The 27,237-nt window shown below is 37.4% G+C and overlaps 1 protein-coding gene across 3 annotated transcripts in view; it reads left to right on the top strand.

Annotated features, from left to right (window-relative positions):
- Positions 1–27,237, top strand: part of CFAP20DC (CFAP20 domain containing) — a 259,596-nt gene that overhangs the window by 196,109 nt on the left and 36,250 nt on the right. For all 3 annotated transcript variants that reach the window (XM_019724118.3, XM_074313195.2, XM_019724119.3), the window contains 2 exons: positions 1,640–1,843; positions 11,377–11,438. In XM_019724118.3, the coding sequence (XP_019579677.3) occupies positions 1,640–1,843; positions 11,377–11,438 (266 nt within the window). The remainder of the gene's footprint in view (positions 1–1,639; positions 1,844–11,376; positions 11,439–27,237) is intronic.

Here is a 27,237-nt window from a genome sequence, read left to right as displayed (position 1 = left end):
TATGATATTGAGCATCTCTTCTTGTGTTTGTTCCTCCCCAGTTATTTCTTTTGAATTTAAATTATTTCTGTTTCCCTTTTTTTATTTTTAGTGTTTTTTATTGGAATATAAATTTTGTTCTTCTTCTTGTGATATCTGTTTTGTCCCAAGAACTCTCAAAGCACCATGGCCTCTCAGGGGGCTAAGTTGCTAGAGACATGAACTCTAAGAATTTAAGTGAGTCCCCAACGGCAACTTTCCAGAAAATCTCCACATCACATTATTAGATCACCAGCTTTCATAACCCCCAAATGATGATGATGATGATGATGCTCTATTAAAAAGCTTTTAATGTCATAGAAACCCCAAGAATTTTTTTCACAATTATATTCTCTTAACTTTAAATTGCTATGAGACAGAAAAGAAGGCAGTAGCTGTCTCAAAGGGTCCTCTGAGAAAGTAAATGTAGAAGTTAAAATGTCCAAAAAATTCTCGTGTGTCATGGAAAAAAAACTCTTTGAGCACAACCAGTGTTTCCAGATGTACAAGAAAAATTCAAGATTGTTTTTAAGTTAGATGCCAGTCCTGGATGTAAATCACACTGCTCATATATGATGTTAATGCTTTAGTGATGTCGAAATTAATGTTTGTTATCAAATTTGGTTTAAGCCAGAGAAAAAGAGAAGGTTTTGAAAATTCCATATGTCAATTTCTTCCCTGTATGGTGAAAGAATATTTATTAGCCTCTAAAGATTTGTAGTACTATTCTTGAAAAAAAAGTGTGCCTGACAGATCACATATGTAGTAAAGTCCCTATCAGTAAAAGTGTTTATTGTAGCTGCGAGGTCTTTCTGGCTTTCAGACCTTACCTGTTCCCATCTTAAGTTCATATTTGATTTGGTGGCTTTTAACAGCACTAGTCATTCTCAGTCTTACTGTAAGTTGAATGTATTTGTTCATAATGTTGACAATGATGAAATTTATCAATTGTCTTGTAAACCAGACATTTTTATGGGAAGGGATTTCTCTTTTTGAAAAAACTCCTTTGAATTTTTATTTATTTAGTCAATCCTCAAAAAGAGTTGAGCACCAGACATGGGGAGTACAGTAGGAGTAAGACAATCATGATGCTTTCCTTTGGGGAGCCCATAAGACTACCTGTGAAAAGCAATTACATAACTGCAGTTGTGATAGATGCTAAAAAATGAACACTAGGATTCTATGAGAGCACATAATGTGGAGGCGCTGACCCCATTTGTGCTTGTCAGAAAAGGCTTCCCCCAGGAAGGGACATATAATCTGGGACCTAGAAAACTGCTAGGAGTTAGCCAGCACATGGGTGCAGGGGACGGGCACATGCCCAGGCCCTAACTAAGGCAGACATAAGTTTGATGCTTTGGAGGCTCCTAATGAAGGACCATCTGGCTGGCATGTCAATAGCAAAAAGACAAGGTGAAGCAGGTGGGGTAGGCACCGTATACACGTAGGCACCTGTATACATATACACTGTATACCGTATACAGGCATGTAAAGGACCCGACCTCTGTCAGTGAGGAGCCATTGAAGGGGTGAGGCTGTGGAGTAGCATTTTTTGGTAGCCTGTAAAATTAACAAAGGCCAAGTGACCCTTTGCTCTGTCACTTTTTTCTCTCTTGGCCAGGAATATGACTGGAGAAACTACCAACCGAGCCAAATGAGTGAATCTGAGCTGCAAATGCTGGCAAGTCTACGGCGGCAACAGAATGAGGAACTAGAGGACACTGGGGCTTCCCATGGCCTAAGTGCATCCCAGGTTGACAACTGTAATGTCAGCATAAGTACCAGCAGCGATGACACAACCACCTGGAACTCCTGCCTGCCACCTGTGAGTCCAGGGCTTTGCATCCTTGTTTATTGCCTTCACTAGGAGCGAGCTTCTTCCTACCAGAGCCCAGCCGCCCAGTCAGGTCTCCTTCCTTGTCTCTCTTCTACCAGCCCCCACCGGTGGTGAACACACAACGCTATGTAAAGCTGATGTAGTATAGACATGTACACTTGAAACCTGTGTGATTCTACTAAGCAATGTCACCCCAATAAGTTTAGTAAATGTAAAAAAAGAAATAGGAAAATAAAACAAAAAATCAGCCTTGCCTGGGCCAAAATGAAAACACTCCTGTAAGAAATATTCAGAACCCACTCTGAATTAGGTGAGGGGCCATTGTCTTTTCTTAAATTGTCTTATTTACCATCAGATAATGTATGTTAATTGTGTCATGATATATAAAACCATACATTGAAAAGAAAAGGAATAATTTTCCTCTGGGTATCCTCTTGCATCCCCAACTTCTAAGATAAGCCCTAGGGGTTCAATATGTGTTCAATAAATATTTGTTCAATGAATGAACAAAGAGGAAGAGACTGTGGATGCACCAAGTATTGCTTGGATCTGAGGGCAGAAAAGCACCTTCTGTAGAAGCCACCAGATGTTTGCTGACTCCTCCCTGTGCCTAAGGGCCGTGACAGGCACTATGGATGCTTCGTGGCTTATCTGCTTACTCAGCTAAAGCACTTTTCACTACAGCCCATCATCCTCACTAGGGACCAGCAGAGGAGTTGGAGCAGGTCAATCTCCCTGTTTTTCAGGTGGAGAAACTACATCCTGGGCACCAGCTTCCACACCTGGTCAGAACAGGCCCCCAGAACAGAGCCCAGCATTTTGACTCATTCCATTCTCCACAACACTATCCTCAAGGATCTTCTGGCTTAATTGGGAAGACAAAACAGAAACAGTGACAAAACAGCCCTATACAGCACAAGAAGCATCGTTAGGCAGAATAATAAAATCATTATTAAATAATTGTAATTATTAAGCACCTAGAGACATTTTAAGACCAGCATGGGCCCAAGGAACATTTACTTATAAGGCCACATTCAATATCAGATCAAATATTAAAATACCCTGCTATCCAACAGTAAATATAACTTTTTTACTATGCAATTTTTGAAAGAAAATGTAAAATTGTGTAACTTTGATTCATATTTATATAAAATATATAAAGATTAAGTTCAAGTGTAGTTCACAGTGAATCACTTACGTATTTAGTATTTAATTACATATGCATTAGTTTTGCAATGTTCATTTTGAATTTTAAAGCCATTTTTTTCCCAGGTCCCCAACATCTTTGTAGATCTTAGAAATCTCAGAGGCCCTGGCACTAGGCCTATGTGTTCCCTAATTTACTCCTTACTTACTGCTACCCTATGTGGTAAGTAATATTGAGTTCCCATTTCCCGATGAGAAAAACGAGGCCCTTGAGTGAGGTGATTCAGAGCTAGCATGGCATGACTCCCGAGTCCAAGCTCCTAACCACCATGAGATGGTGACTTCTTGATATGTTACTGCATTGTCACATGAGGCCTACCAATATCTAGCAGAAGGTGACATTTCTGCTCTGGAGAGAACTTATAGGTCTTTATGGAGGAAGAATTCAAATTGGCTCTGAGATATGGAAGGGAATGATGTTAATTTTTCATTAGTATTTTTTATCCCCACCTTGCCCACCCTCCCAGTTTCTCTTGCCTGAGTTGTGCTCTCATTAAATTGAATGACTAACCAAGCATAATGCCTCAAGCAGCCTTGGTACCAAAGAGCATCTACCCACCCAGCAAAAATACCCCCATGTGCTGGTTACTCAGAGTATCCTTACAGCCAGAGCTAAGAACAGAAGAGTAAGTGACAAGATTTTTGCCAATGGAATTTACAATGAAATTGAAGCATTGCCTTTCTTATAAAGTATTCCTCAGCAGTCATTTAAACCAAAAGAAAGAAAGAGAACAGTGGCCTCCTGAACGAGCTCATTCTGTCATGAAGTAGCTCAGAGACCAACCTTACAAAGGGCAAGCTGAGGAATGATTATTTATGGACTGAAAAGGCTGAACTCTTGGTTGCCCTGGATACAGTGTTCTCATCACTGTCCTGTTCTGCCAAGGACTCGTGTGCTCATGCATGACAACTACTCCACTCTAACAGTATACAGCCAAAAATAACATCACTGGTAATGAACTTAATAACCCCTCTATTTGACCAAATGAGAAATTGAAAATAGTCTATTTTTTAGACAGGAAATAATTGAAGAGCCTACATTTGGTATTCATAAGATACGGTTATTATTGCATCAAATTCAGTTTATTTCAATATTGGAAACTATCACCAAATGGAAAATTGCATTCCTTAGTGAACTTTTGCCTTGTTCCTCATTTAGAGTTTAGACAGAGTGGTTTACAAGAACCATTGTGGTCTTTCTGAGAGCTCACACCTTTCTCTTTAGAAGTTGTACAGGGACCATGAGAAAGAAGTGATGAAAGGACTCATAACTTTATTACAGTAATGTCCTGCTTTTCTTGTATTTCACTGCTGGTGCCACCATCCATGCTGGCACTCAAACCAGAAATTTGGGAAACATCTGTGCTTCTCCAGCTCTTTCATTTCCCTTACTAATTGGTCTCCAAATCCTAAGGATCCCCTCTACTTTTTCCCTCTTGTCCCTCCCTCCCTAACATAATAGCCTTGACACTTCCTATTTCATCCAAATTCCGTCAACAGTCTCCTAACACCTCTGTACCTCCCGTCCAAGCCCATCGCCTGATGGTTGGGAGCATCTGCTCTGAAGTCCGATTGCCAAGATTCAAACCCAAGCTGTGGCCTTGTAAAGCACTTGGCACTGTATCTGAGCCATAATAAGCATTTAATAAATTAAGGTTAGTTGTCATTTTTATTATCATTATGAGTCACACTAGTCATCTTCCTAAAGCCCAGATCTGATCTCGTCTCTTTCCTGCATAAAGCCCTTTCATAACTCCTCATTGCCTTTTTAGTTTGGCATCCAGGGCCCCTCATGATCTGAGACCTGCCCCCCTCTCCAATCTCATCTCTTACTGCTCCCCACCTTTTACTCGTACTTTAGTCCCACTTGTCATTTCTTAATGCAGTCTGCACCTATCTGTGTACCTTATCCCTCAGGGCATAGCTCCAGAGCTTTCTGTAGCCCTTCTCCAGGCCTCGCTGTCAGACATACCTTCCTTTCTGCCACTAGAGCCAGGAAAATCTCCACGATGACTCTAACCACAACCTAGCTTGACTCACATTAATTCATTTCACATATATATATATATTTTTTTTAGTGGTACAACATGCTGTGAACTATGCTGGGGTGCTGGGGATACAAATAAGACTTTACCCAGCCTTGAGATTTCACCAAATTGTAAGGAAGCAGAGAGTAAACGGTTCACTTACTCTCAGAGAGTAAGTCAGAATAGTGAGTGATAATACTCATAGAATAAAGAGTGCTGGGAACATGTGAAAGGGAGCAATTAATTCTACCTGCTGGTTTCAGATGTTTCACAGAGAAAGCTACAGTTAAGCCAGAATTCAAGAATGAATACAAGTTCACCAAGTAGAAAGAGCGAGAAAGGGATTCCAACTTCTGAGAAGGAACAGAATTAAATCTATGGAGATGAGGGTAGGCTCTCCTTTAACAAGATAACCTGTTTCTCCATGGCCTTGAGCATGACTTGAAATGAGTTTTTGTTTGTCTCAGCATCACGGCCCACCCGACACACACACAGCACTAACGGCTCCCTACTCTTGCTACACTGTGCAGCTTGCCCCTCACTGCCAGGTCTTTCATCCAAATCATGCCAGTTATGCCATTGCTCACACTCTTTCCTCTGCCTGCAGACCCTCCATTCCTCTTCTCCACCTAGAATACTCTGTTTTCCAAGGCCCAACTCAAGTGTCACTGCTTCATGAAAACTTCCTGACCCTCAACCACTCTACACACAATTCTTTCTTTCTTCTCTGGGCTTCCGTGATCTTCGGGCTCAATGATAGCACTTACCGCATCAGGTAACCATTGTACTAATATCCCACAGGCCTGCTTGTGAGCTCCTTGAAGGTGGGACCATGCCGAGAGCAGAGCCTGGTCACACTCAGTCACCACTGGTTGTTAGTGGTTGTTTGAATGAAATGATCAATAATATTAAAAGATTCCTTTTTTACTCTAAAATAAGGTTTTCATCAAAATTCCAAAATAAATGAGCTTTTTTTTTTTTTTTTTTGGCTTATATACATCCTGAATGTTGCAGGTAATATCTTACATTTAAGACCGGATAAATGGATATTAATTATATACACAAAGAAAAAAATCTCCCTCTGGGCAGGGTTTAATGACCAATGGTTCAAAAAGGAGATTTAGGCAGGTCACGTTCAGTTTAACATCTCCACCTAAGGACGTCACACACATTGCAGTCGTGAAACCAGAAAGCCCACGCAGAGTAAAATGAAGAGTTTAGCAAACTCTAGTGTATTTATTACCAGCTTTAATTCCTCAGCTTCCCTCAGCATCTGTACAGTTCAGGGTAATATGTATTGTTTAAAAGGTGTTTAGATGTAATAAATTAGTCAGTTAAAGTGTAATTAAATGTAACCATATTTCTCATAGTAAATTGGCTTTTGTAGGCATCTCATGCTCAATAAATCAAGCCCACTGAGAAATCTACTGGCCTTTGACAGACAAATTTTTCAAAGTTTCTAACTGAGAACCAAATTCAATTAAAACAATACTTTACAACTTCTGTGGAAACCAGGCTACAAGTAACAATTTTGGAGGGTTTCTGTTAGGAGTAGCCCTCATGAGATTTACTCAAAAACTAGGCTCTAGACAGCCGGAGGAAGGGAGTTAGGAATTGGTTCTAATGGATTTTTAAGTGAATTTTATTTTGGTGAGGGATTTTGATTAACAATAGCATAAAACCATGTCTTGGGGGGGGGGGGGTGTTTTCTATTTAAGGAAAAGGAATAGCTATCAATGGAAACAGCTTCATGTGATGACGAAAAGAATATACTCATAGACTCTATGTCAGCCAACTTGGGCTCATATCCCAGCTCTGCCATTTACTGGCACAATCACCTATAAAATGGGAATATTGAAGGGCCGTACTTGTATTGGTTTGGTGAGAATTGAATGAGAGCATGAAATACATGAAATACAACCTAACTAACACAGTAAGCTCAGGCTAACTGTAATCTGCGGCTCCCCAAAGGTGTTTTCCTCAAAGGGCCACTCGAATGATCAGAAAAGATTTCTAGGGCATTTCCCCTTTTTAGGACCACTGAGGCTATAAGAGTGAGCAGAAGTTCTCTTGTTCTTGTTTTGATGTAAGCTTAACCATTAGAATCCAGACTGACCCCCTCAGAGCTTTATAAACAAACTCTTTCGTTATTTCTCTGTCCCACCTCTAACCCAGACTCAAGAAAAGCGTGCCTTACATGCATGCTATCCTGTAAGCAGATGCCCCAAAGCCATCATTCCGTCAAGATTTTCCATAACCTAGTATCAACCACATTAGTCTCCTCAGCTTGTTTAAAAAAAAAAAAATGCACATCACGTGCATCCATCACTGGCACATTGCAGAGCCTAATATTTAGAGAAAAAAAAGAGGCGAAATGCACGTAATAAAATTTCAAGCATGTGGTGAGATTCTCAGACAAGTTATTTGTGGTCTTGATTAACCATGCAACATTATTACCATTTTCATAGGTTTTACTTAACAACATGAAAATATTGTCTACCTTTTAACGTGGCAATATTACCTTACTTCCTGTTCTTTTATTTAGCCTTTACTTCTCTCCCTTACCCCAAAATTTCTAGCGGCTTGATCATGGAAAAGCAGAGCTTCTTTTGTGCTCGGTGGTAATTAATGTTATGTGAGTGGGGTTTTCCCGACACTAGTGCATGGCAACAGCGCCACCAAAAGGACAAAGTCCCGAGTGTCTAGGATCTGTCCTGTTTCTTTGCTCATCAGCATATCAGCGTTTTACACGATTGCTGGCTGATGTGTATCCAATATAGAATATATTGGCATTTCAGGCTCTTTATAGTGCATAGGTCTTAATTTTTTCTGATCTACGGATTCATTAACTTCTCAGCTGCCTTTAGGTATAATGAGTTTTCTTTTAATCCTGCTGAACTAAGAAGGTAAGTAGTTGATTGTGCTAAACTGCAGATAAATCAGATGAGCAGATGTCTTATACCACTATAGAAATGATATACGAAAACTGATATTAGAGTCAGTGTAATATCTGAGCTGTCAGAGGAAATGAAATGTGCAAGTTGTTCTCTGTTTAGTGACTATGAAAGTGACCCCATGAAATAAACTTTTCTCATTCTCAGAGTATTGTCTGTTATATCCTATGTTGGTCCCAAATTTAGCAACATAGAAAAACTTACTTTATTTCATTTTAAATATATAGTAACATGTCATCAGAATAAAATCAAATGAATTTAATTTTTGGTAAGGAGGTAGTCTTCTATATTTCCAATAAATGTATTTCAGGACCACTGTTTTATTCCTGACATAAGCTGAAGTTACTTTGTCATACTTGTTATTCAGAAACTTAGGTATTCACCACTCTTGGTGAGCCCCCAACCTTGATGAATCATTACAGCCTAGTGATTAAGAGGGTGAACTGTAGAATCAGGCTGCCTGGGTTCAAATTGTGGCTGCACTCTTTCCTAATTGGTATGACCTTGGGTTAAACCCAGTGTCTGAATTTCCTCTTCTGTTAAATGAAGTTGTTAATCCTATCTATTTCATAGGATTACTGTGAGGATCAAACAAGGTAATATCTACCAAGGGTTTAACACAAAGTACGTGCTCAATAAATATCAGTTACTGCTACTATTATTATTATTTATTGTCATAGTCATGTGTAAGTATCTGTAGCTATGTCTTTGCTGCTGCTTCTTACGGTATTCTCTAAATATAGCTGAATTCCAAAATTGAAAAATCAATGTTATTTTTTAACTGGTGCTTTCACAGGATGTTACCTACTGAGTAGTAGTAGAAGTAGGTTTACTGCTGCATGTGTATGGAAGCATATCTATTTCCATTTGTGGATGGGGACATCTGGCTTCAGACAGCCTATCGTATTCTCCCCACCATGTTCAGAGAGCTTTTAGAAACCATTAGGCACATTCTCATTCATTCTGATTTGGGCCTAGGAAAACAAACAGACCTCGTCCAAGTGAAAGCTCTGCCCTTTCAAAGCATCAAAGCAAAATTAAGGGCACTGAAATATCCTAAAAGAGCTCTTTAGATGCATCATTCCCATACTCCCTTCCTGTCCCTGAGTTTGATTATGACGTTAGGAGACATGTACAGAGAAAGGGAAGTGGGGCCAGCCAATTTTGTATGGCTCCGACTCCAAAGCAAGACTTGCAGCCTTCCCCAGCTGAGTCATTAGCAGCTAGGGTTTATAAGTCAGTTTGTAGCAGTTATATGTGTAAGTCAGAATGCTCTGCCATAAGATACTATTATTAAATTTAAGTTACTTATTGAATAAAATATTTTGGAGTAACAACTTGGTCATTAGTTTTCAATAGTACAAATTAAGTTAAGGAATCAGGTATTCAGACTAAGTTACATTGCCTACAATTATTTTACCTAAATATTTTTATTTACCTTTCTATCTATTCATGTCTGCAATCCTTACTACAAAAAGTTTCCACTGATTGTTTTTTTCCTAACACGTGAAAGTCATTATAAATGTGAATGTTTTATTAATTGTGTTCCTTTTTACTCCTTGTATCCTTGAGTCTATTTTATAGAAACATGAGCAAACATGGAAAGGGTGAGTCTATGTAGTCTAACTGATAGCTGAGTCACAAACCAGATAGGATTCTGTAACCATTTCTCTTCTCCAGAGGTTGGAGTAAGACAATTTGTAATAAGGCGGTTGGGGACAGGTGTAAATAGAATTAACGGTGTAAATTTAAGAGAATTGAAATTTGGCTGAATATCAGGACTGCGATGCCTCTGAAAGTAAATAAGATTTTTTTTTCTTTTTCCTTTTTTCTTTTTTTTTTTTTTTTGTCCACTTACTAAAGGCCCTGAGTACAGCTGAAATACTGGACAAATCCCAATGAATATATTATCGAAAGTATTTCTGCGTCAGTGTGAGTTGGTCTACAGAACCTGTTAGACACTTAGCTTGCCTTTTTTGCTGTGAAATAATACAGCCTAAATCATAAAACTAAATTTTACTTGCAAATTGCTACAAGTCTTATTTCTCTGGTGAGATCAAATATGTCTTCTGACATGTTTTTCCTTCCACCATTCTCCCAGCTGTTGTTTCTTATTACGGAAATGGTGATGCATTGATATCGGTTCAATTACCAAAGTATCTGGGTACATTTATATTCATGGTGCATCATGGATCGTCAGGCTAAGTGACTGTGATTATCAGACAGCGTGTTTGATTTAAATTAAAGGAATACTTCCAAGAGATTATTTATAGAGGAAGACAGTTTACTCTAAAGAATTCCCATCACCCATGTCATTAATATTTTAGGACCCATTAAAATAAGGAATGTGTGCTCTCTATGCACAGGCACCAAGGGCTACACTGTTTTTCAAGGTCGAGGTCAGCACTGTGGGGTCACGTGATGGGTGAGAAACCCTTAATGCCAGACCCATTAGGTAAGGAACCAATTGAAGCCCTTTAAATGCAATTCAAAAAATATACCAAATTCCAACTTGCAATAAAATGAGAACGTTAAAAATGATTTCATATTACAATTACATGGTTGTTAACCACATAGGAAAAATACTTTGAGCTGATGTTCCAAAAGAGAATTTGTGTCAGATATAATGGAATTTTCTCCTTTTGTAGAACGACTGTAAAACATCAAGTTCCAATGGAAGCAAGTTAAGGCTTACATGGGATGTAGTTGTTTAGCTATGTTTTGAAATAGTAACTTAAATGTTTCTTGTGGAGAGAAAAATTAAGATTTCACATTTTTGTTAGGTATTTCCATCACTTTTTTCAGTTCATGGATTAATGCTTGAGGTTTTAGTATACACTTGGGGGAAATGACCACCTTGACCTAAGATTTACATGTGTAAGTAATTCCATTAATGAAAACAGAAGTTATCCTTGCAAACTTAAATATATATTCTGTATCTCCTGGTCTCCGGGTAATTGCTGATTATGCAACTAGCTATGCAACATTAGTTCCGTGATATATCCTGTTTTGTTTTGCTGTATCTGGAAATATCAACCAATGTTAACAGCATAAAAATTCCACAAGGAGGAAGAGTCCACACATGAACTTTGATTAACCATGGATGCTATCAAGTCCAATGACTGGCCATTAAAATAACAAGCGTTTTCTCATATACACCACTTTGTTATACGCTGCATCTCCCCAACAGCTTTCAACTCTTCTATAAAATAAACCAGCCCTTTCTTGCAGATTGTTTCTCAGGAAAAAAAATACAGTAAGGAGAGTGCATGTGTAAGTATATGTAAAGAGCATTATGCTGATTAGTACCTCACAAATGTTTTGTCTTTTACAGCCTGTCAACCAGGGTCGTCACTATCAGAAAGAAATGAATCCACCTTCTCCTTCTAACCCCCGGTAAGAATTATTAATAATCTAAATTATTTTTTTAAAGATTAGTTAGAAGATTATGCATTTCTCTTAGTTTCATGGAATTGTTTTCCAAAACTTCCAAAGAGCTTGCCAAAGATTTTTCTTTTTCTTTTTTGAAGGCTTAGTTTAGTCTACTTTTCTTATTCAGGCAATGGTGTAGTGGTTAACAGTCTACCTAGGTGTAAAGAGCACCTCCACCTTTTACCAGATGTGGGACTTTGAGCAACTCGTTTAACTCAATTTAATTCAGGCATAATTATTTCCTCATAGTATTTTGGGAACGAGCAAATGAACCTATGCATGAAAAATTGTTAGCACAGTTCCTGGCACATAACAAGCTCTCTTGAAATATTAATTCATTTATTATTATTCTATTTGCATAGATATTTCATTTTAATCGGCATTTGATGTTTAGTATATTTGAGGCATAAATCTTTTTAATATAACTTGGTTTCTTTAAAATTTTCAAGATAGCTTATACAAGTTTAAATGGCCATTGTCCTTTTTATAATTTCAAAAGTTCATAATCTAAAAATTATTTCATTATTTCATAAATGTCATTGACAATATGAGTGGTTTGTCAATATAGAAAAACCTCATTATCTTGGGCTCATTAGGGACAAGGAAATCTGAATTTCAGTTTCGAAATCAATACAGTATCTACCTAGTATCATGGCTTTCTAATACATCCCAAAATAAGCTAGTTGATCAGTATAAATCAGTATTACTTTATTACTATTTATTATGTGCTAGAAATTTATTAAAAATCGGTTTATCTTGAGCTCCATGCACAGGGTCTTACTTATTGGAATGCATCTCATTGTCAAGCTCTTTCGCCTGCACTGTGACTTGTCCCACGGAATAGACCCAAACGCCAGCAAGAGCATCATAGCTCGGGATCCAGAGAGAGTGTGATATCTGTTACACAGTGTCTGAATTAAGACTCATTGATTGCACATAACAAAAATAATTTATGAGAGAGAGAGAGACAGAGAGAGACAGAGAGAGAGAGACAAGCAAAGATTTGTTAAATAAGAATGTAGGGCTATATCCTGGAACCCAGGGGCAGCCAGTCCTCAGGAGGAGCCTGAAACTAGGAACTGGAAATAATCCTCACTCCATCTTTGCTTGCTCCCTCCTGTCTGATCCATTCTTCTCTCTGAGCACCAGCTTTTTCTGCTTCCCAGTCACATATGGCTGTCTGACAGCTCGTAAGTTTACATATTACAGTTCAAAATACATGCCGAGGCTGGCAGGCTGTGTCTGAATCCCAGTTCCTACTTTCCAGGAAAGAGAATGTGATTGGCCTAGCTTGGGCCAAGTGTCCACTTCTGGTCCAATCAGCAATGAACAGCAAATCAAATCCATGTAAAACTAACATGGCTGCCAGGACACCAACTACATGGTTTACAGGACTTTTAATGGGGCCCATAATATTCATGATGTAGAGAGTAAATGTTCTTTATTAGTAATCTCTTCTAAGTATTCCTGGTCTATGCACTTGATCTGGTCATTCTTTCATGTTATTTAGTAGGGGGAATTGTCACTATCATAAGTAAATACCATAATAGGCTCAAATTTCAGATTGTAATTTCAGTACATGTAAAAAGGTATGTTAACATTCTTAAAATCAGTTCTCTCTCAATATGTGAATATGTCTCATGCAATCATTGAACTCATCTAGATTTTACTAACAAAATCTTTTTATCTATATATGAGTAAACTTTCAAGGTAACTTGAAATCCAACTTTGGTTGAAATTATAACAAAGTCAGAATTTGAAGTCTGAACAAGTGAAAGTTATAGTAAGACGTGTCAAAAAGTGGAACCTTTTGTTTGAATAAAAGGAGAAGGGGAACCTAATTCTCCTCCTAATTCTGCTACTAACCTGGTAAATGATCTCAGACAAACCTCTCCACCTGCCCAGACTTCATCATATGAACACCCTCATGTATAAAAGGATTTGAGTTACATGCTCTCTGAAGTAATTCCCAGTTTTAGACTCTGTGACTTTGATGAGACTCATTATAGACTTTACAGATGGAAACCAGCTCCACTATTGAAGGAAACACTGCCCTATATAGAAAACATACTTATACTATTGGATGGATTCATGAATTAATTAATTAATATTTAGAAGTGGTAGTATGTGACTTTAAATATCTCCTTTAAAATTTAATTATCCAAGATAGACTATAAGAAAATTCACTAACTAAATAGAATATTTTATTTAACCAATTAAATGTCCATTCATTTAGGAAAAATTAATTTACATTTTACATAATAAAAGGCCAAATTCTAAAGCAAAAAAATAAAATGCCATTAATCCTATTAGCCAGCAGGTTATCCACCAGTTTTCTAGAACACTGTTATATCGCTGTTTAGGACACCTGCAGATTACATGGCTTGGCTCTTGGCTCATAAATTTAGCAGCTTGGAGAATTGGCAGAAAGGCATTATTGGGCCATAAATAGAGAAAATGATAAAATTATGAGGTCAGCATAGATCATCATATAAAAATGTGATAAATTGAATCATGTAATATACATAATTTAACTTAAAATTGAAAGATATGATTCTTCTTAAGATTTTTATTATATTTCCTACAAATAGTATCCCATGTTTCAGACTCTAAAATAAAAAAGTTAAAAGATACTGATGATGAATATGAAAAAATATATATGAGGACTGAAAAGATAAGTCTGTAAGTCTACCCTCATGGATAAGCAAGCATCTAACCTGAATCCTGTATTAACGTTCAGCGTACAGAGGCTCTGAACAGTAAATGAGAAGCAGGTAGGCTCTTGATTCCATGAATTAAGTGTTGTGATTAGAGTGATCACAGTGATGCAAACATGATAGTGCGGTGATCTGGGCACATGCAGGTCACTGGGAGGAGAGCTCGGTGGTGCCCTTGGAGAGGTGAAATGGCCACATGAGTTTTGGTGAAATAGCTACAATATCCAAAGACCTAAGAACCTAAGATTTTTATATTGTTTAACTTTTACCTACACACATACATATCTAGAGTCAACTTTCGATTAGCTTTGCTAATGTAACCACAACCAGTATCTCCAAAGTTCCTTCATTTACATTTTATTCTGGAAAATTTTTTTATTTCTGCAACATGCCCTAGTTTTTTGTATTTATGATTGAAGTTGCAGATAGTATGCAGTCTATAAGGCAGGCAGATTTGGGTTTTGAAGAGTCCACTCTAAGATGAAAATCACTAGAACACTGCATCTATTTATACAGTGTTTTCCTCGGAGTGAAAGGATTCACTTACACTCATAACCAGTCTTTCTTTTCAAATGATTTACTTGCTATAGGGCAATGCTTGACATTGGATAGAGGTGAGATACAATGGTAATCACTTCCTGAGATGTTTACAATCTGGGAATTGAAATACACATGCTTTACTTCGTCATATTCCCTTGCATGTCTAGATTTACAACAAAGCCATTTCCCTTTGCATTGTTAGGCATGGGTGTGGTGTTTCCCATTGTTTTTTCTTAACCTTCTGACTGACACTTAGGCAGCATCTCATGCTGGGGCCCTTACCGCCAGTGTCCACACACATTGCCTCTTGGGGCGCTGACAGCCTCTATGACAGGGTGCAGACATGGCTAATATAATCTAATACAGTTTAGAGGAGTGTTGGGTAAGAGGAAACAATTTCACAGTCCATTCATGTTGAGAAGTGTTTCCTAACGTGAAAACTTACATGCTGCCAAACAGAGCAAAATGGATGCTGTTTGCAGCCTTCGGTCATTTATTTTTAAATGCCATCTATTGGTTTGTGGAGTTTAGAGCTGTCCCTTAGGCACATCTATAGATGTGTTTATGTAGATTCTTCGGAACAGCTCAAGATATTTTTGCTCAAGAATGGGTTTTGTAAAATAAGCTGTGATTACATTCTAGTTGTCTGTTCGTATGGATGGAGTATATAACCAGTCTTTCTTTTCAAATGATTTACTTGCTATTTTTACAACTCATTGGAAAATGAGGGGGAAGAGGAAAGGTTGTCTAAAGCTCTATAAGGTTCTAAATATTTAGGGAAATAAACAGTATAGAAAATAATTCTAGAATGCCCAGTAATGAAAGGCATGGTTTTCTAAAATGTTTGTTTTATGATTTATCGCTTATCTGTATTTTTTTAAAATGTCAGTGCAGATTGTGTTAGGGCTTGAATCTTTTGCAGCTTTGCCACATGTTTTTCTGATATAAACATACTTATAACTATAATTATCTGATAAAGCCCTGAAGACGTTGACAAATGATTAATAACCACTGACCCTGGTTCATGCTGGCTCAGCTGGCCTGACTGAGGCAAGCTGGCCTGTCATCGTAACCTACAAGCACTAGTCTGGACTGATCACAGCGGCTTCATTTTTCTTTTCACTCCAACTGTCGGGAATCAGCCTAATGGGCTTCTCTATGGGTTACGTTTTTGTCTGACCAACACAAAAGAGAAAAATGTATAAATAAATGAAATTAAACACAGAAATTGCCTGTTATGTTCCTCTTCAGATGATTACGTTTTTTGGATCATTTTAAAAGAAGTAAGCTGAATTTTTAACAAATATTCCTCCTTCAGACCAAAGTACAACAGAGAATTTCCTGATTAACTGGTATATATATATATATATATATATATATATATATATATATATAGAGAGAGAGAGAGAGAGAGAGAGAGAGAGAGAGAGAGAGAGAGAGCCTCTGTTGCTGGTGCCCTCTTAAATTCAAGTGACTCCGTGCCCCTCCTGTTCCCAGAGAGGTGTGCAGTCCACTGACCTACCTTTACAATAGACTTTAAAAACACCTGGTCTGAAGAGACTCAGCTGGGCCCCTTTCCTCCACAGTCTACAGCAAAGGTCAGGCTCAGAATGGCTTCTCTAGGTTCTCTAGCACCTCCCCAGAGAAAACCTGAGCTAAAGGTACCCCTGATAGCAAACCAAATCCCTCAAGAATCATCCTGCTTCTCACCTCTGACCACTCTGAACTTAGGACGATGCCCTGTACAACTTGGGGGAGCACCATTCCCATTGGGTTCCAAAGAACCCAACAATTCACCAACAGAGTGGGGCAGCTGACTATCCCGGCCCCCATCAGTTCTCTCGCCTCCTCTGCTCTTGGCACTTGGCCTGCCCGGCCCACGCTTAGTCCTGATTCTGATCAATTTTTCTACCAGAGCCTGTTAGATTGCATACCTGCTCCAATCACCCTGTCCCAAGCCCTAACTAGCCATCACCGCAGAGGACTGGGTGCCATCCTGCCTGCCTGACCACGGGTTTATTTTTCTTTGCTCTCTCCACTTGTTCACTGTGGCCCTCTCTGCCTGAGCATCAGCTGACCCCACTCTCCAGTTTCTCAGTTGAGATGTTTACCTGCTTTCTGACCAGGTCTCTCTGGGACTGAGCACTTCAACCTGAGTCCCCTTACTTTTCTATTTGTGCTCCATGAGAGAGTATTAAGCCATTAGAGCTGGAGAAATACTCATCAATATTTTAGCTATTGTCATGTTTTCCAGAATTACAAAAACTTATGCAACCTATTTCCATGAGTTTCAGAACAACAGATTGCATCTTCTTCCTCCACCTCCCCAAAGCTCCTGTATCTGAAATGATGGATCCCTGAAGAATCTTAGCATTTTTAACTAGCAGAATGTGTGGCTCCCGCAATTACCCAGGCCTCCCAGTCACTGTTATCCATCCAGATGATGAACTCAGATTACCTTTGGCGCAGAGTCCAGGGTAAAGAAGGTAATTACCGAAGCAATTATTTACCATTCTAACATTTTACAGTTTCTGCTTTTAATTAAAAGATCCAGCTTCCCCTTCTAGAGTAATGAGCGCCTTTAAAAAGTCAAAGTACTAATTCCAGTTTATATAACATTCACCTCTATTCTATCTGAGGGGTGGGCGGGGAGGGAATGCAGGCTGAGGTCCAGGATAATGACGTGAACCTAAAAAATGGAAGACCATAATTATGGTTAAATGGCCACAGCCAGTCTCATCCGTAGAAGCACTGCCTCATCCTTCATTTTGTAACCTTGCACAGAATAACTTCCCTTGTTGTTTAAACAAGGAACCACAACAGCAGCAAAGGATTGAAAGTGTATTGCAGTTCATACCCTCAGCAACGTTCTGTGAGTATTTTTGAAGCACCTACTATGTGCGGGGCATGGCTTTAACGTGCCATTAGTGAGCTTTCAGACTCCCAGCACGGGCCAGTCCTCATTGCATGTCATCAAAGCAGTGTGTGAATGTTTTAGGAAAGGTGCCGAGGGGCTGGTACCAAGCCTGGCACGGAAAAATCACAGCCTTTCCAACCTGTGCCCCCTCCCAGGCTCTGCTTTTGTTGGCAGTTGGTTGTACTTCCCGGTAATTCTTTCGTTTCTCTTGTAAATGGAAAACATTACATTTTGAAATTGGTTAAAGTTAAAACACATAATTTTTCACTCAAGCAATGTTATGTTTACCAGAGTTTACAGCTTCATATTTTGCTGTTCATTACCACATAAAAACCCACTCAGTATAATAAATACCATGCATGTCAAAGGTCCAGCCCCTTTAAAATGACTTAAAAGAGAAAAGGCAAACAACTTATAACTGATTTGATTGAATTAACACTAATATTATTGTTCTATTGACTCTTTCTTGTCCATTGATTTTCTTAAAAAAGCCTTTAACTCCATGCTATTGATTAAGACAAATCAGATGCAATTTGGTGCTCAGGGTAACAAAATGCCGTTTGGTGTTGGGTGTATGCACGGAAAAAATATATCCATATGTGCTGAAACGAGACTGGTTAGAAGGCAGCTTCTCGTATTTTGCTGTAAACAACTTCTTTGCTTTTGACCTTGAGGTTAACAGTCATGACCTTTGTTTTATGATGTGAACACGTGGATCAGTAACAAGTGCAGCCAAATGCTGATTTGTAGATGGTTATTTAAGATGGGAGAAATCTCACTAGAATTTGACATATTCTCTTATTTTTCAGTTCTTTATTCTCCACACTTGATCTCAGCCAAAAGGCCGAGAAGCGATCTTCATTCTCTATATACAGAAATTAAAGGCTAATAAGCAACAGAATCAAAGCAAGAAAGGAGGGGAGAGTAAAATATCTTCTGCTGAATTAACAGCAAACAATTTTTAAACAGCAAAACCATTTGTATTATCAAAATTGCAAAGAACTAGAAACTGAGATCAGTCGACATTGTGATAAAAATGAAGTTCTTAGCTTAAATAAAATCACAGTGGGGCTTTCAATCAAGTAGTAGTGTTTATGCTCTGTCTTTTTAGGAAATTCATTCCTAAACTACTGGATGAATATATTTTTCTTTTCGTTTTCTTTTTTTTTTTTTTTTTTTTTAATGGTATCTTTTTCTTTCCACCTAGAGGTTGGAAGTGGAAGGTGACAATCTATTCACTGCCCAGTAGCATTGGAAGAAAATTCTGTTATGGTCAGTGTTTTGACATAGGGAAGGAAGGGTGCAGTTACTTTGCATTTTATTATTTTCCCTCTTCTGACCGCTTTAACGACACCTTTAGTGAAACCTGAAATTGCTTTCATTTTGGAAATACTATTAACTCATGTTAAGAGTCCAGAAAAGCTTTAGTTTCTCCTGCTGGAATAATGGAAAAAATGGGAAACAAACAAGAACAACTACCCTTGTGATATTCTCTAAATTTACTTGTGATTTTCTAAATTTCAGTGCTAGCAAAAAAGAAAGATGCAGCAAGGCATATAGTAAATGAAGATATTATGTATTAGAGAAGGAATGAATCTGTCACTTTGACGAATTGTGAGGCGAAGAGCAGATTAACAGATTACTCATAGTCAGAAGGCAGCTCAGTGTGAAAAATGTGCAGGAAATGATAAGTGTGGGTTTGTGCTGATTTAATGATATTTTTAAACTACAATAACACTCTGGTGGTATAATATAATAAAGCACTTTGCTTGCATTTTTAAATCATCAACATATTTCCAGTTTGACCTTAAAAACATTTTGGACCATTCTCTATTAAAATATGTAGCTTTCAAAATAGAAAAAAAAGTACCATTTAAAATATCACAGCAATGACCTTACAGGAAATATCATTGGCTTTTAAAATCAGTTTTTTCTTAAACTAGCATTTGAATACAAATTTTAATTATGTTTTAAGCACACAAACACCTCATTTATTTATTTTTTTCTGGGCGTTTAAATCACTTAGAACAAGAAATTGTTATCTTCTCACAACCATTTCCAGTGAAACATTTACTGGATATTACTAATTTGTCTTCGTATTTGCATTGCAGTTTTTCAGTTTTGTAGTTGAGATCACGGAGTACTTATGAATAAAATAACTATATTTTCCCATAGATAGTGGATAAAAGTAGTTCAAATTTGAATTGAGTACTCTGGGTCATAACAAGAAATAAGGTGAATTACTTGTTGGATTTTATATTATTATAAATATTATCAGAAAGCAAAACTTTTAAAGAGGTTTACATTTTTATATAAATAAAATTGGGATTTGAATAACACACTTTTAGTTAATTTGACAATGATGGACTGGCATTGCCAAGAATTTTCAGAATCAAATTTCTATAATGTATTTAAATGGTTTTTTTTCTATAACTTAATATTCAAAACCTGATATATGGCTTGAGTGGTTTCATATTATCTTCTCTTAGCTCACCAATGATGGTTTTACATAATTAGGTACAATGAAACTTGTAAAGGAGTAAAATATTACATTTTCTATCTAAACACTTATATGTAACCCAAGTGCAAGTATGTATATAATATGTCATGCCCAGGGCTTGAGTCCCAGACATAATTATCATTCAAATTGTGTTTTACATACTCAGTGAAGACTTTTATCAGAATTTAGCATGTTTTGTACATTTCTCCTAATATTTTTTTAAGATTTTTATTAAAATATAGCTAACAGACAATATTATATTAGTTTCAGGTGTACACAATAATTATTCAACATTTATACACCTAAAGAAGTGATCACCATAAGTCTAGCAACCATCTGACACCGTACCACACTATCACAATATTATTGACTATATTCCCTAGGCTGTACCCATGACTTATTTCTTTTATACCTGGAAATTTGAACCCCTTATTCCCATTCTCCTTTCCCCCCCTTTTTTAATTTTTCAATTACAATTCAAATTCAATATTATTTTATATTAATTTCAGATGTACAGCATAGTGGCTAGACATTTATATAATTTCAGAAGTGATCCCACTGACTAGTCTAGTATCCACCAGTCACTATACATTGTTATTACCATATCATTGACTATATTCCCTATGCTTTACTTTACATCCCCATGACTACTGTGTAACTATCAATTTGTACTTATTAATGCCTTCACCTTTTTCACCCAGTCCCCTACCCCTTCTCCCACATATCACCCCAATAAATCTACTAACCATCTGACACTATACATAGATATTACAATTATTATTGACTTTGTTCCTTATTCTATACCCTACATCCCCATGACTACTGTGTAACTACCAATTTGTCCTTCTTAATCCCTTTCCCTTTTTCACCCATTCCCAACCCCCCTCCTGTCTGGCGACGATCAAAATGTTCTCTGTATCTATGACTTTGTTTTTTCTGTTTTGTTTGTTTGTTTATTTTGTTATTTAGATTCCACATACAAGGGAAATCACATTGCATCTGTCTTTCGATGTCTGACATACTTCATTCAATACAATACCCTTTAGGTCCATCCATGCCCCCGTAGATGGTGAGAACCCATTCCCTTTCATGGCCAAGCAATATTCCATTGTACTCCATTGTATATATGTACCAGCTCCTCTTTATCCATTCATCATCCATCGATAGACACCTAGGCTGCCTCCACATATTGGCCATTGTAAACAATGCTGTAATGAACATGTGGATGCTCACGTCCCCTCAACATAGCGTTTGGGTTAATTTGGATACATACCAGGAAATAGGATCGCTGAGTCCTTCTTTGTCTCTTATTATAGCCTTTGTTTTATCATCCATTTTGTCTTGTATAAATATTGCTACCACTGCTTTTTTATTTTGTTTCCACTTTCATGAAATATCTTTTTCCTGTGCCTTTACTTTCAGTCTGTGTGTCTTTCAACCTAAAGTGAGTCTCTTTTAGGCATGTGTAAGGGGTTTCTTTTTTTTCTTTTTTTTCTTTTTTTCGTGTTTTTTTTTATTAGTTTCAGGTGCACAAGACAAAATAATACTTAGACGTTTATCATTTATATCCCTCACACTGTGTGAACCCCCTCCCCCCATCCACTATCCCTCTGACATCGCACAGAGCCATTACATTTCCACTGTCTCTATTCCTAATGCTGTACTCCGCTTCTTGTAAGTATATACATACATATATATATATATATATACATATACATATATAGATAGATAGATAGATAGATAGATATAGATATATACATATATAGATATATAATTATAGTTGGCATTCATTATTGTTCAGCTTCGGGTGTACAGTGCAGAGATCAGGCATCTACATCATCCCTGAGGTGGTCTCCCAAATGGGACCCGTGTCCATCAGATACCCTACAAAATCTTTACATTATTGATTACATTCCCCAAATTAATTTTCAAAACCCCGTGGCCATCTTGTGGTTACCAACTGTTTTCTAATCCCCTCACCTTCCCCCTTATCCCCACCCCACCCCCGCCCATCTAGCAACCCTCAGTTTTTCCTCTGTCTCCAAAACTGTTTCTGATTAGTTCATTCACTTATTCTTTTCTTTAGATTCCACATATAAGTGAGATCATGTGGTATTTGTCTTTCTCTGTCTGACTTATTTCACTTAACATAATGTTCTCTAGGTCCATCCATGTTGTTGCAAATGGTAAGATTTCTTTCTTCTTTATGGCTGCGTAATACTCCATTGTATAAATGTACCACAGTTTCTTAATCCAGTCATCTACCGATGGGCATTTTGGTTGTTTCCATGTCTTGGCTATTGTGTATAGTGCTGCAATAAACATAGGAGTGCATAAAGATTTTTGAATTGGAGTTTTGGATTTCTCCAGATAGATACCTAGGAGAGGAATTGCTGGATCATAAGGTAGTTCCATTTTCAGATTTTTGAGATACCTCCATACTGTTTTCCATAGTGGCTGCACCAATCTGCAATCCCACCAACAGTGCACAAGCATTCCCTTTTCTCCACATCCACACCAACGGCACTTGTTGTTTGTTGATTTATTGATGATAGCCACTTTGACTGAGGTGAGGTGGTATCTCATTGTGGTTTTTATTTGCATTTCTCTGATGGATAGTGAGGTTGAGCATTTCTTCATATGTCTGTTTGCCATCTGTATGTCCTTTTCAGAAAAATGTCTCTTCATGTCCTCTGCCCATTTTTTAATTGGGTTGTTTTTTTGGAGTTGAGTGAGTTTTTAATAAATTTGTGATACTAACCCCTTATCAGATATATCATTGGCAAATATATTTTCCCATTCAGTAGGATCCCTTTTTGTTTTATTGATGGTTTCCTTTGCTGTGAAAAAACTTTTTAGTTTGATGTAATCCCACATGTTTATTTTTTCTCTTACTTCCCTCGCACTAGGGGATATATCAGTAAAAAGCTTACTCTGGTTAATGTCTGTGAAGTTTCTTCCTATATTTTCTTCTAGGAATTTTATAGTTTCAGATCTTACATTTAAGTCTTTAAGCCATTTTGAATTTATTTTTGTATATGGTGTAAGGAGGTGGTCCAGCTTCATTTTTTTGCATGTGTCCGTCCAGGTTTCCCACCACCATTTATTGAATAGACTGTCTTTACCCCACCGTACATTCTTGCTTCCATTGTCGTAGATTAAGTGGCCATATAGGCATGGATTTATTTCTGGACTCTCTATTCTGTTGCATTGATCTATGTGTCTGTTTTTATGCCAGTACCATGCTGTTTTGATTACTATAGCCTTGTAGTATAATTTGATGTCAGGAATTGTTATACCTCCCACTTTGTTCTTATTTCTCAAGATTGCTGAGGCTATCCAGGGTCTTTTATGGTCCCATATAAATTTTAGGATTATATGTTCTATTTCTGTGAAAAACATCGTTGGTAGTTTGATAGGAATTGCATTGAATATGTATATTGCCTTAGGCAGTATGGACATTTTAACTATATTAATTCTTCCTATCCATGAACATGGTATGTGTTTCCATCTGTTTGTATCTTCTTTCATTTCTTTCTTCAGTATCTTATCATTTTCTGAGCACAGACTTTTACTTCTTTGGTTAAATTTATTCACAGGTATTTTATAGTCTTTGGAGCAATTGTAAATGGGATTGCTTTTTAAATTTCTCCTTCTGATGTTTTATTATTAGTATATACAAATTCAACTGATTTCTGAATATTAATTTTGTATCCGGCTACTTTACTAAATTCATCTATCAGCTCTAACAGTTTCTTGGTGGAGTCTTTAGGGTTCTTTATATATAGTATTATATCATCTGCATATAATGACAATTTTACTTCCTCCTTACCGATTTGGATGCCTTTTATTTCTTTTTCTTGTCTGATTGCTGTGGCTAGAACTTTCAACACTATGTTAAATAGAAGTGGAGAAAGTGGGCAACCTTGCCTTGTTCCTGATCTTAAGGGGAATGGTTTTAGCTTTTCCCCATTGAGTATGATGTTAGCTGTGGGTTTATCATATATGGCCTTTATTATGTTGAGATATGATCCCACTATTCCCACTTTATTAAGGGTTTAATCATAAATGGCTGCTGGATTTTATCAAATGCATTTTCTGCATCTATTGATATGATCATGTGATTTTTATTTTTCATTTTGTTAATGTGGTGTATCACATTAATTGATTTGCAGATGTTGAACCACCCTTGCATACCAGGGATGAATCCCACTTGATCATGATCTTTTTAATGTATTGCTGAATTCTGTTCGCTAATATTTTGTTGAGGATTTTTGCATCTATGTTCATTAGCGATATCAGCCTGTAGTTTTCTTTTTTTGTGGTCTCTTTGTCTGATTTTGGGATCATGGTGATAGTGGCTTTGTAAAAAATGTTTGGGAGCCTTCCCTCCTCCTGGATTTTTTGGAAGAGCTTGAGGAGAATAGGTGATAATTCTTTTTTGAACGTTTTGTAAAATTCACCTGTAAAGCCATCTGGTCCAGGGCTTTTGTTTGTTGGGAGATTGTTGATTACTGATTCAATTTCCCTGGTGGTAATCAGTCTATTCAGGTTTTCTGTTTCTTCTTGAGTTAGCCTTGGAAGATTGTACACCTCTAGAAAATTGTCCATTTCTTCCAGATTGTCAAATTTGTTGGCATATAGTTGCTGATAGTAATTTCTTAAAATTTTTTGTATTTCTGCGGTGTCTGTTGTCACTTCTCTTTCATTTCTAATTTTATTAATTTGGGTCCTCTCTCTCTTTTTTTTTAATGAGTCTGGCTAAAGGTTTGTCAATTTTGTTTATCTTCTCTAAGAACCAACTCTTGGATTCATTGATCTTTTGTATTGTTTTTCTGGTTTCTATTTCATTTATTTCCGCTCTGATCTTTATTATCTCCTTCCTTGTACTCCCTTTGGGCTTATTTTGGTGTTCTTTTTCCAGATCCCTTAAGTGTAAAGATAAACTGTTGATTAGTGATGTTTCTTGTCTCTTTAGGTAGGCCTGCAATGCTATGAATTTCCCTCTTAGGACTGTTTTTGCGGCATCCCATAGATTTTGGGTCGTCGTGTTTTCATTTTCATTTGTCTCGAGATATCTTTTGATTTCTTCCTTGATCTCCTGCTTGACCCATTCATTATTTAGTAACATGTTATTCAGCCTCCATGAATTTGTGTGTCTTCCAGTTTTTTTCCTGTAGTTCATTTCTAATTTCATAGCACTGTGGTCAGAGAAAACAATTGGTATGATTTCAATTTTCTTAAATTTATCAAGACTTGTTTTGTGGCCTAACATATGGTCTATCTTGGAAAATGTTCCATATGCCCTTGAGAAGAACGTGTATTCTGCAGCATTGGGGTGAAATGCTCTGAAAATATCGATTAAATCAAAGTGGTCCAATGTATCATTTAAGGCTATTGTTTCCATATTGATTTTCTGTCTGGAACACCTGTCCCTTGTAGTCAGAGGTGTGTTGAAGTCCCCTACTATGATAGTGTTACTGTTAATCTCTGTCTTTATGTCAATCAATATCTGCTTTATATATTTAGGTGCTCCTATGTTGGGTGCATCAATGTTTACTAGGGTTATGTCCTCTTGTCGGATCGATCCCTTTATTATTATATAGTGTCCATCTTTGTCTTTTAATATGTTCTTCATTTTAAAGTCTATTTTGTCAGATATAAGTATTGCAACTCCAGCTTTTTTCTCATTTCCATTTGCATGAAATATCTTACTCCAACCCTTCACTTTCAGCCTGTGTGTGTCTTTTGATCTGAGGTGAGCCTCTTGTATACAGCATATACAAGGGTCTTGCTTTCTTATCCACTCAGCCACCCTATGTCTCTTGATTGGAGCATTTAATCCGTTTACATTTAAAGTGATTATTGATAGGTACATAGTTATTGCCATTTTAAAATTTGTATTTAGATTGTTTTCATTTTTCTTCTATTTACAGAAGTCCTTTTAGTATTGCTTGCAATGCTGGCTTGATGGTAATAAATTCCTTTAGCCTATTCTTTTCTGGGAAGCACTTTATCTCTCCATCAACTTTAAATGATAGCCTTGCTGGATAAAGCAATCTAGGTAGTAGACCTTTGTTTTCCATCACTTTGAGTATCTCCTGCCACTCCCTCCTGGCCTGCAATGTTTCTGTAGAAAAGTCATTTGATAGTCTTATGGGAGTTCCCTTGTATGTAACCCTCTGTCTTTCTCTTGCTGCTTTTAGAATTCTCTCGTTGTCTTTAACCTTTGCCATTTTAACTATAATGTGTCTTGGTGAGGACCTGTTTGGGTTTATTCTGGTTGGAACTCTCTGCACTTCCTGGGCTTGTATGTTGGTTTCCTTCATCAGGTTAGGGAAGTTTTTGGACATTATTACTTCAAATATGTTCTCGATCCCTTGCTTCCTCTCTTCACCTTCTGGTTTGCTATGATGTGCATGTTGTTGCGCTTGATGTTGTCCCAGAGGTCTCTTAAACCATCTTCATTGTTTTTTATTCTTTTTTCTTTCTGTTGTTCTGTTTGGGTGATCTCTGCTAACTTGTCTTCTAAGTCGCTGATTCGATCCTCTGCTTCATCTAACCTGCTGTTAATTCCTTCAAGTGAGTTCTTTATTTCGGTAATTGTGTTCTTTAGTTCTAACTGGTTGTTCATTATGATTTCTACATCCTTCTTTATGTCGTCACTAAGCTCCTTAAACATTCTTATCAGTGTTCTGAACTCTGTCTCTGGTAGGTTGGTTACCTCTGTTTCATTTGGTTCCATTTCTGGAGGTTTCTTCTGTTCTTTTATTTGGGACATGTTTCTTTGTTTCCCCATTCTGGCTGACTCTGTGTGTTTGCTTTGACATATTAGGTAGATGCCCTGGAGTTCTTAGTTCTTGCTGGGTTATCTTATGTAGTATGTGTCCTTTATATTTGACTTGCACTACTTCGTTCTTCTCCCCTGCGTATGCTCCAAAAATGACTCTTGTGTTGTGTATATTGTCCTGTTAAAGAAGATCTTTAATTGCTTTTCGCTTTTTAGTAGGTGGGGTTAACTCCTAGGCTGACTAGTTGTGAGACTTGGCTCTGCCCACCGCAGGGTGTTCTGCTGCATGAGGGTTGACC

Source organism: Rhinolophus sinicus, chromosome 5 (genome assembly GCF_057876585.1).
Source record: "Rhinolophus sinicus isolate RSI-liver-muscle chromosome 5, RSI-T2T, whole genome shotgun sequence".
In the NCBI taxonomy this organism is placed as follows: Eukaryota; Metazoa; Chordata; class Mammalia; order Chiroptera; family Rhinolophidae; genus Rhinolophus; species Rhinolophus sinicus.
Note: the sequence above shows the minus strand (reverse complement) of the source record. Positions and strands in the feature narration are given on the sequence as shown.